Source organism: Varanus komodoensis, unplaced genomic scaffold (genome assembly GCF_004798865.1).
Source record: "Varanus komodoensis strain SLA01 unplaced genomic scaffold, ASM479886v1 scaffold7_1, whole genome shotgun sequence".
Classification (NCBI taxonomy): Eukaryota; Metazoa; Chordata; class Lepidosauria; order Squamata; family Varanidae; genus Varanus; species Varanus komodoensis.
The window spans coordinates 8,721,269-8,732,263 of NW_025336479.1; the positions used below are offsets into that span (position 1 = coordinate 8,721,269).

Below are 10,995 nucleotides of genomic sequence, written 5' to 3' on the forward strand. Positions count from 1 at the left end.
TATATGAGAAGTATTCCATTTCCTGCTTTTCTGCTACACAACTTCTCATGCAAGGCTAGTTTGCTTTTACGCTCCCTTCTGCCATCAGACAAAGATAGGTTTTGTCCAGGTAAGCCATTGTTCATTGCTGAAATCACTTTTAATGGTCTGGATATCACTTTTTCATTGTGTTTTTAACTTATTTGTTTTTAAGCTTGTTTTTTAAATTATGGTTTGAGATCCATTTGTAATCAGTACAGGGCACTCATTAGCCAACTTCAGCTCTATTTTAGCAAAAGGGCAAGACAGTAATTTCATTAATTAATTAATGTACATGAACTAGTTACTTAAGCTATTCTTATATGCCAGTGATTTAAACCAGAGAATATGGATTTAAGTAATGTGTACATTTGCATGCATGGGAGTGAGTCGTCTCAAATTGATTAACCAGTTTCTGGATTAACCTGAAAAGTTCTATTTCCTTTGTTGTTTCAGTGGAATCGGAATGCCTGCTATGGAAGTCATTTCCCACCACCAGCAGAACCACCAGCACCCTTCATTTAGTGCTAATCAGAATCTGTCAGAAGAATGGAAAGGAAGGTCACTGTCAGTGGTGACAGAAGCACAATGGAAAACAAGGTATTTCTAGCATGGGCACAGCAGAAACAGGGGCAAGAAACACGGGCAGGACAATCTCAGAACAGACCAAATCAACAGGCATCTGGAGTGAACAGAGAAGAGCCATCCATTCATCCAATCTGTCTGATTAGCTCTAACTACTTTGCTATGACAATGTGAACTATTTTCAGCATAGGACAGTCAGAACAGATCTTACCAGATTTGCCAACTCTTGATAGGAGCCAGTGAAGGAAGGAGAATGGCTCCAGGCAGTCATAATGAGAAGATCATCTACACAGCCCTTGGTGGAGCTAATTATTCGCATGCCCCTTCACTCACAGTGCCCCAGAATGACAGCAGAGCATCCCAACACCCAGAGATAAGCACAAGCCAAATGCGGGAAAACATAGGAATGGAATGATGGGAAATTAGCGTCTCAGAACTCCAAGGAAAAGCTTCTGGGATGCTGGGCTCCATTTTGAATTCTGATTGACTTCCAAGGATCACCTCTGGCTGGGTGGTGGAGCACTGGCTTTGCATGCAGATGGTCCTGGGTTCCCGCACCTTCAGGTAGAGCTAGGAAAGAATCCTGCTTGGAACCCAGGAGAGTGGCTGCCAGTCAGGGTCAGTAATACTGGGCTAGCCAACCATATGATCTGTTTCCATATACAAAAGCTTCCTAGGTAAGTCCCTCAGCTGGATCCTACTTGCCCTGACTATTCCCTTTCCTCAGGATCAAAAGAAACCGAACCATTTGCCACAGTTGTCACTAGAAGCCTTGTCCCAGGTATCCTCACCAGGGAAAGCTTGGGAAAGCAGCTAATCAAGGCCATATTTGGAGTTCTGCATCAACAAACTGGAGTGCTTTTAGAGAAAGGCAACCAGGATTCTGTCTAAGGATTCTGAAAACCAAGTCCAACAAGGAACAGTTGGAAGAGCTAGGTGTATTTAGCCTAGCGAGGAGAAACCTAAAAGGAGACATAGAATCGTGAAATAGTAGAGTTGGAAGGGGGCATGAAGGGCATCGGGTCCAACCCCTGCTGTTGCAGGACACCACGTTACCCCATCCCACTCAGATGGCTGTCCAGGTTCTTTATGATGCTGATGATCAACTATCATGATCAACATGATCATCAACATGATGATGATCTTCAACTATCTGAAAGACAGTTGGAGATGAAGCAAACTTGGTCTCTCCAGAGGGCACGACTAGAGCCAATGTATGGAAATTGTGGGGATGCCAATAGGGTTAATGTCAGGAGGAGCTTCCTAATGGTAAGACATGTGGATAGCAGTACAGTTGGCCATGGGACATGGTAAGCTCTTCCTTCAAGGTTTTTAAGCAGACAGCTATGGAGAGCCATCTCTCAGGCATGGGAGGGTTGGACTGGACAACCTCCAAGGTCCCTTCCAACTCAATGATTCTATCAAAGCAGCTTGGGAAGAGGGTATTTTGCACAGAGAAGCAGTGCTTAATTCTTAATTCACACACCACTGGATGGTCAGTGCCAAAATCCCTACTCTCCCCAACCCACTGTTCCCATAGTGAGTTTGTAAAGATTCAGTCAAATAAATGGTGGGCCATGAAAAGGTTAAGCACTGCTGCCCTTCCTGTGTCTCATTTTGCTCCCCACCTGCCTACCCCCCCCCACACACACACATCATGCACAAACACCCTAAGTCAGGGTTGTGTCACACCTGCTTCCTTTCATACAATCTCCCCCCCCCCACACACACACACACCAGCATTTACTATCCCTTTCTGACCAGTCTGCTACAACTGGAAGCTACAACAATTGACACACCTCTAGGGAATTCCAGGCTAGCTTCCCACTGGCGGATTCCAGAGCCTGCACTCTGGTGATGTCGGAGGGATTTTTTCGTACTCAGCAGCTTGCTGTTGACATTCAGGAAGGATTTTCTTTAATTCCTAAAACTTCACAGTACAGGCAGACTAGGAGCATCCTGGTTGCCGTTCAAACTTTTGTTTTGAAAAACTGTTACCGGAGGAACCCACCAGCACTGGGATAAAATCGTGGGGTGCACCAGTGACCAGGACTTGCAGGAATAGCAGGCTAGGTGCCAATTGCAATTGAGAGAAAATTTCCTTTGAGAATGCAGAAAGGCTCAAAGCTAGCCCCAGAGTGACAAAGCTGACAGAGAAAGATTCAATGATTTTGACAATGCTGCTATAAAGCAAGTCAGTTCTGCACTTTAGGGTTTAAAAGCACTGCTCCAAGAGCAACCCTGCTCAGCCCATGCTGGAAGCAGGAGCTCCGCTTCCAAGGATCCCCTCTCTTCCTACCAAGAGCAGTCTCTGTTCTCTGCACCTACCATCACACACAAGTCTTCCTGATCATTTTCCCAGGGTAAAGTTACCAAGCAGGCTCCCTACGGCAATCAGTTCCCAGGTGACCAGACAACAGGGGGGTTTGTGTATGTGATTCAGTGCAGTCGCTTCATTCCCAAACTCTTTGTAACTCAGAAGCATGTGAGAAAATGGAACTAGAAAAGAACAGATTATGTTCCACAGGAATGTGAAATTGTCTGTGATGGCAGCGAGAGCGGAGGTTTTCTCAACAGGACTCTCTTATTCTCACTGTCTCTTTTCTGCACGGTCTCTTTCCCGGAGTCCTTTGCTGTGCTGTTTCCTAGAAACACAGTCCACGGCACACAGCACTGCTCGACATCACAATAAACAAACAGAGGGTGTGTGAGCGCCAAAGGGCCCTCCCACCCAGCAGCGAGAACTGTGAATGTGGATGAAGGCTGAGCAGTGGTTCCACACATTACTTTCTTTCAGCTTTTGGAGAGGGAGATCCGGGGGAGATTTTAATCCTCCAAACTCACCCTCACAATGCAATGTTGCTTGTGTGAGAAACTGCCTGGCCCAAACCAAAATTCCAGTGGGAAACTGCCTTGTACTCATTTCAGAAATGGGGAGTGCACTGTGAAGATCCTTTTCACATTTTACATCAGGTCCCTGAAAAAACTCCTCCTCCTGCTCTGGTTCAGTTCCCAAATCCTATAAACAGACCAATACACCCTGCACTAGGTAAATATCCACAAGAAGTTGGTGAGTGCCAGGCCAACGGCGAGTAAGGCATGAGGCTGGCTCATATGACACAAGAACATCGTTTTGATTACTCAGCATTTGATAGTTGGCTGATGACTGTTGAATGGATTCTGTCAAAACCTGTGGACAAGGTGACACTGGAAACTTTCTTATTTCTTTTATTTTTGTAATGTTAAAAACAGTGGTGGTTTGTGTATAAACCAGCAACAGCAGCACAAGTCTGTGGATGTTTAGTCACAAGACAGCCCCAAGTGCTTTCAGTGGTATTCGCTCCATCCCAAGTAATTGTGCATGTAAATCCACAAACAGGACATTCATGGCTTTCCCCAGAAGATTCAGCCCTGCTCCTCGGCCTCTAAGGCATGACACAGCCAATTGGTTCAGATGGGAGTGTAAATAAATGCTATACCCTAAACAGCTTGGGACCAGGATACCTAAAGGAACGCCTTTTTCCCTACATGCCGTCCCACCTCCTAAGATTGGCAGCAGAGGCCCTCCTCTGGGAACCCTCTTCGAAAGAGGCCAGGAGACAGAGTACCAGGAGGAGGGCCTTCTCTGCGGTGGCACCCCGACTATGGAATGCGCTCCCGAGAGAGTTCTGCCTGGCGCCGTCAGTATATGTTTTTTGGCGCCAGGTCAAGACCTTTTTATTTAATCAATATGTTTTAATATTGAATCGTACTATTGTACTTTTATTAACTTGCAGCCAGAGTGGGTTGTCAATTTATGCTGTAAGCCATCCAGAGACGCAAGTAATTGGACGGCATACAAATTTTATAAATAAATAAATAGACAAATCTGCATGATGGCAATTACATTAGGCAACATAGCTTTCCTGCACAGAGGCTGATGGCAGAAAACTGTGCCCAACCATTTCAGCCCCGAGGGCCACAAGAGATCATGCCTCAGGGGTAGGGGACCGAATACACATATACACAATGCAGTTATCCTGATGCAAATCACTCTTAGCTGTGGCAGGGGGTTCTGTATTAGGTTTGCAAAGGGAGGGGGAAGGGTGCCCAGGCAAGTGGGTCAGGGCACCTATGGGGATACAGGTAAGGTTCTGGAGGGATAAGTTGTATATCTCTGGCACAGAAGAAAAAACGTGAGAAGCTCCACCTTTGAAAGTACAAACTGCATTTTTCCATCCCTCAAAATCAGGGCAAAACTATTTGCAAACCTGCACGCTTATCCGCTAACACTGTTTGTTTACTCAGCATAGGATGACCAGCAAATGAGAGTGTGAAAGCTTGTATCTGAGGTGACATGGGGCGGGGGGGGGGGGGGCATGGACATGTTTATTTCCGTGGTGACAGATCTGCAGTTGCTCATTCACACATGCAGTCATCAAACAATGGTGTCCTGGAAACAGTTTCTTCCTCCTGCATCTACAAAAATGTTGCTCTTCAAATTCTCCTTCCACCACCAGTCCTCCTCTCTCCCATAAGCTTCCAAAGGCTTCAGAACTTCACATCCAGTATAAACCAGTCATTTTAAGTGCACTTGTGAATGTGAGGAAGTGTGCACTCGATATGGAAATAAAACACTACAGTTTGACATCTGTAGTACAGAACCTATGCCCTTGTTCATAGTCCAGAACACAAACCATTTTTGGGTTGTGTACTTATGTTAATTGTTACTTAATTTTCTACTTTCATATTTATCTCCTGTAGAACCTGAAAACTGTGTTTCCAGAAACAACTGTATAATGAAATCCTGCAGGATTCTAAAGCGTACCTGTAACCCAGTATACACCTGGACTTCCTCCATAGCGTACAGTTTTCTTACATTGGGGGAAAAAAGACAAAACTGAAACAATGTCACCTTTGAAAGCAGCTGCTCCCACATTAAGGCAGAAGGCGCCATATGCATGCACACATATACCCATCCTGGTATCAGCAGGACTGTCAAAGATTAGGAACATGAGATTTTGCCAAAGCCAGAGATGGCTCAGGCATTCTGCTTCAAACCACCTCTGATAGCCAGCAGCCAAGTGTGAGTATCAGGGATAGAAAAAGCACACCTCCAAAGAAATCCAATCTGTCAACAGGAGTGAACAATTAATAGCCTCAAACAACAAACAGAAATGAGAAGCCTTCTGTCCCGGGGGCCTCCTAATCCCACCTTTCCTAAGTCCACTTTTCTAGGGAATGAATTCCTCTCCCTCCTCGCAAAAAAGTTCTCCCCCCCCCCCCCCCGGAAATTCCTTCTCTGCAATCCCAGCTCCTCTCACTCCCCCTCCTGGAGGAAAGGCCTCTTTCTCTATTGCTAATCCAGCCCTGTACGGTGCATGGGAAGTAAAGCGGCAGCGATTTAAACAAGTCAGCCTGACAAACTGCTAGCTCAGTGCACTGGTCCAAAGGCAGCCTTCCAGGTGAAGCAGCCGTGCAGCTGGGGCATCTCACCTACACTGCCTGGCTCTATTAACAGCTGGATGGAGGCCCACCTGCAAGCCACACCCATGACCCATATTCCACAGGACTTCCTTGCAACCGCATGGGGATTACCGTGAAGGAAAGCATACCCTGTGACCGACGAGGTGGGCAGACTACACAATCTCTCTTTCACCCAGCTCATGCTTCTGAGCAACAGAATCTCATTCTCCAAACCATAAACTGACCTATCTGCAAACTGCCGGCACTAATGGAGATCTTTCTCCTCCCTGTCCCAGCAGTTGCTTTACGACCCCATAAACGGACCAGGGCAAGGGAGCAAGAAGGCCAGATCAAACAGTGCAGCCCTTCTGCCCCGGTGGCAGCATCTGACATACGGAGACGCCTCCGCTTCCCACGCTGGCATGAGGCTGGCACAGCGCTCTGCAGGAGAGAGATGGGCCAGCTCGGTGCTTCAGCCTCTCTGATCTTTGCTCCCCACCTGCTGGCCATGTTCGGCTCCCTGTCTGTGATACGAGCGAAAGGTGTTCAAGGAGTTCCACAGCAGTTACACAATCGTATTAAATATCTGAGCTTCAGCTTCAAAGCACCATAGAAATGCTGAGCCCCATTAAGTGCAGCAGGGCTTCCCAGATGTACAACGCTTTGCAGCTACTACCTGCCCAGTGCACCTTACGCCCGGTGCCTTTGCTCAGAGCAAAGAGGCAGCCGAGCCAGCCAGACACGATGCCCTTCAACAGGATCTCTCTGTAGCACGCCAACCTTTCTCTAGTACCCTCTCACAGCTAGACACTCCACAGAGACTGAAAGCGTGCTTTTCCTGGCATCCCGACAGCGGGCAAAGACATGACCAGCAGCCCATCCCACAGCAACCATTATCCTCGCAGAGAACACTGAGCAGATCAAGCTGCTCCAGGATGAACCCACCATTAGCCTCTGAGTTGAAAACTCACCAAAAGCACGGATTTCCCACCCCCTCCGAAACAGCCTTTAGTTATTTCATCTCTGAACTCTCTGGAGCAGCCCAGGCACCCAGCTGTTGGTTAGCAGTACCATCTCCTTCGCGGTAGGCAATCAGCCTGCCCTCGGTACGCTGCCGAATCGGCCTGCACAGGAACGCGAGCGAGCTGCTTTACATGAAAGGGCAGGTACGGTGCAACTAGGCAGGTCGCTGGCCAGAAAGGTGAATGTAAGCGAGGAGAGCCTCCTCACCTGCCCAGGGGAGGCTTTTGAGAGCCGGGAGGCCACTTGGAAGGCCCTCAGCGAGGCTGAGAGTGAGAATTCACGTGTGGGCGCGCCGGGCTCCGGCGCCCCGTTTCTAGGCACAGGCTCCGGCGGACTTCACTCTGACTTGAGATCGGAGCAACGATCTTAGATTCGGAGCTCTCCGAACTGAGATCAAGGCACGGTTAAATCAAAAGTGCTTGCACGGAGGGTTACAGGTGGCTGCGGAGGATGCAGGCGTTATTCACGGAGCTTTCTTCCTCCTCACCTCACCACTCGGGGGAGGGGGGGATTTGCTTTACCGAAGTCCCTGCCCAGCCGTAGGAAGACAAGCGCCCTCCCCCCTCGCTTACCCGCCCCCCCCCCGCGCCTACCTTAAAGTCTGCGGAGAGCTGCGGCGTGTACTCGAGGGTCCAGAGGGCGCGAACGAGCGCCGCCAAGTGCTGCGTGACCTCCCCGGAGCCGGAGCCCGAGCCCGAGCCCGGCCTGGGGGGCCCCTGCTGGTCGGGCAGCGCGAGCAGGAGGAAGGCGGCGAGCAATTCCGTGTGGCTCAGGCACTGCACCACGGCGTTCAGGAAGCACGTGTTGCCGTGGTTCTTGAGCCCCTGCGCGCCGGGGGTGAGCGGGCGCGGGTCCCCGGAACTGGCCCCCGGGGGTGGGCTCAGCGCGCCCAGCGACAGGCGCCGGGTGCCGCTGCCGCCGCCGCCGCCACCTGCTTGACCGCGGTCGCGGTCGGGTCCCGGCGGGCGCTTAAAGCCGCCTTCGTCGTCCTCCGCCTCGGCGCCTTCCCGCCGCCGCTGCTGCCGCGCCCCCCGCAAAGTTTGCAGGAGACGGCGGGCCAGCCTGCTCAGGGCGCGCACGGCTCTGCGGCGGCGCCCGGCCCCGGCGTGGTGGCTCTCGCAGCCGCGGGCCCTGCCCGGCGGGGTCTGCGCGCCGGGCCCGAGCGAGTCCCTCGCCTCGAGCTCGCCCATCGGGGCCACACTGCGGCGATCCGCTGCTCCGCCAACTGCCGCCAGGAGCCGCCGCCGCCGCCGCCTCGGCTACCTGCGCCCTCCGCCTCCCCGTGCGCTCCGAGCCGCTCCGCCCGCCCCCCGCGGCTGCCGGCTGGGCTGGGCTGGGCTGGGCAAGGAGGCGGAGAGGAGCGGGCCGAGCTCATGGCCAGGGGCAGGCGGCGGGCATCTTCCTCTGCCCGCGGCGCGAAGGGGCACGTTGCTTTTCCCGCCTCCTTAGTTCCCCGCGAGATCGGGAGCGCCCGAGGAAGTGCAGCAGCCGGGGGCTGAGTTCGGAGGTGCGGCGCCAGGCGCCTCCCTCTGCTCGGCGCTTCCCGCCCGCTTCAGCGGGGGAGAGGCTGCATTTTTGCGAGCGAGGCGTTGCTGCTGCTTGCCAGAAGTGGCATCTCCGGGAGCCTGGCAGGCGCGCGGCGCGGATCGGCTTGACCAGGCTGGGCAGGAGGCGGGCGCAGCTGGCAGGCACGGGCAGATGCTTCCAGCGAAGGGCGTGGCGACGGTGCCACGGCGCGGCTGCCCCCGTGCAACCTGCCCGGCCCCAGCCTCCGCTTCGCTGGCTCAGATGCGGGCGAGGCTGGCGGGTGCGCGCAGCGGCGAGCCCGCGGGAGTCGTGGGGAAGTGGCCGGGCCACTTGCGCAGCCTCTGCCCCGTGCGCCGGAGGGGGCGGTGGGCATCGGTCTCAAGGAGCGCCCGGCTCTTCAAGGACGGCTGCCCTGCCTTAGCCCCAGGCCTCTGGTTTGCGCGTCCTGCGCGTGAGCCGGCAGAGCTGTGGGATCGATCGGTTCTGCGAAGCACCGCAAACCCACAGGTGCAGCCCAGAATGCACAGTCCAGTGCACATTGGCCTGGTGCGGGCATCTGTGGCTTATCCCAAGGTGGGGGTATGTAGGACTGTAGAGCAGGGTGGCGTGAATTGCCGCCTCTTACTAGATACACTTCACAGGACTCCAGTAAGATCCGGACCAAGCAGCCCCTGTGAGTGGAGCCAGCAAGAGGGTTGCTGCCAGGTGGTGCTGATGTGGGGAGCAAACATGCTGGCAATGCCTCCCCTGAGATCTCCCGAGTTCACCTGTTAGGTGCATCCAAGCAGCCTAGTCGGTTGGGCTGCCAGCACTACGGATCAGAAGCATTTCCCGTTTCACTTGTCTGCAATACTGAAAAAGAAAGATTGGTGGAAAAGCAGGAGAGAGCAACGAGTGGAAGGCAGCAGCCACTGGGGCCCCATAAAATTGCCGCTCTCACAATCATTCCATCCATCCATGAGTTGCCACTGTGCATAAGACTGCCAGCCTGCATCTGCAGCCTCCCATCAGCCCAGCTCTGTGATGTTTCAGTCCAGACACTATGGGCTAAGCAACCCACAGTTAGCCTCCAATTTATTGCTGATCTACAGGTTCAGACATCACAGAGCAGCTGCTGATTGAAAGGGCAGGAGCACATGCCAGACAAACAACAGAGTCATTAACCCATGCTTTGCTACCGTGTGCAAGCAGAGAGGCGTGGAATTTTTAGATTCCGTTTTCTTGCAGGGCAATGTTGCAATGAAAGCCTCTTCTGGAAGCACCTGAAGAACTCGTCCTTCGGTGGCTTGCAATTGCAGGCAATCTAACACTGTGTGTGGTAGCAGCTGCAGACAGGAAAAACGCTGATGCACACAAGGACTTCAAGCAGCCCCCGCAAATCTAATGGTTAAGTGAATCATCCCATAGATTAGAAAATGTGCACAATACCAAGCAGGCATGTCGAGACTGCAGTTTCAGTGTATCTGTCCAGAATCCCATTCGAGTTTCTATTGCCATGAGTCCATAGGGCGCCCTTAGGCCCTCTGCTTTGATGATTATCGAGATGCGAAATCCTGACCTTCTTTACAGGGTTGTTGTAAGGGCTGCTGTGATAATGCTTTGGTTGCTCGGAATATGCTGGGCCAGCACAAACCTCAGTCACTAGTTCAGCACATGGTGGAGCCACCGCGTGACAGGTTGTCACACAAGGCCAGCACAACTGAACTTAATGCTGCTGCTCCATCCATGTTGGCAGAATAATAAACATGGGCAGAGCACATTGCAAAGTGGGCACATAGGGACACCGTCCCTTTTAAAAGTCATTATTACTTTTATTTCCCACTTTTTCCCCCTTTTGCAAGGAACCCAAAGCAACCCAAAGGTTCTCCATTTCATCTCACAAAGTCCTTGTGAGGGAGGTTAGGCTGAGAGTTAGGCCCAAAGTGACCCAATGGAGTGGGGAGCAGAACGTGCGTCTCCCAAGCCTCAGGCCAATACTCCCAGCCACACTTTACTCTGTATTGCAATTACAGACCTCCCACGCTTCAGGACAGAAATCCTTCCAGTGCAGCTTATAGGTAGAATAAAGATACTTTGACAGAATCATGCATTTTAAAAAAAGTCATGACACTTTTATGGGGCAATTTATGGTAGGAGAGGAGGGACAGTTCACCAGATCAGGGGCCCGGGGTAGACATCGCCTTCCTGCCTTTTTCCTGGCCACATAACTACTTTGCTTGTTGCCACAAGCCTGTCACAGAAATTGTTCAATCTAAAAGCAAATTTATGTGTATTAGGGAATGGCAGTTGCTTGAAATCACTGTGCAGTGCTCAGATTGGCTTCATGCCTGTGATCAAAGAACTGTATGCGGTGTTCAGATCTTAATGTTACTATACTTGAGGACTTTTGGTTTTCTG

General features: G+C 51.7%; 1 protein-coding gene across 1 annotated transcript in view; it reads right to left on the reverse strand.

The window, feature by feature from the left end:
• USP43 (ubiquitin specific peptidase 43) overlaps positions 1-8,261 on the reverse strand; it is a 108,138-nt gene extending 99,877 nt beyond the window's left edge. The window contains exon 1 of the mRNA XM_044454082.1: positions 7,665-8,261. Within this exon, the coding sequence (XP_044310017.1) occupies positions 7,665-8,261 (597 nt within the window). The remainder of the gene's footprint in view (positions 1-7,664) is intronic.
• Between the last annotated feature and the right edge of the window lie 2,734 nt (positions 8,262-10,995).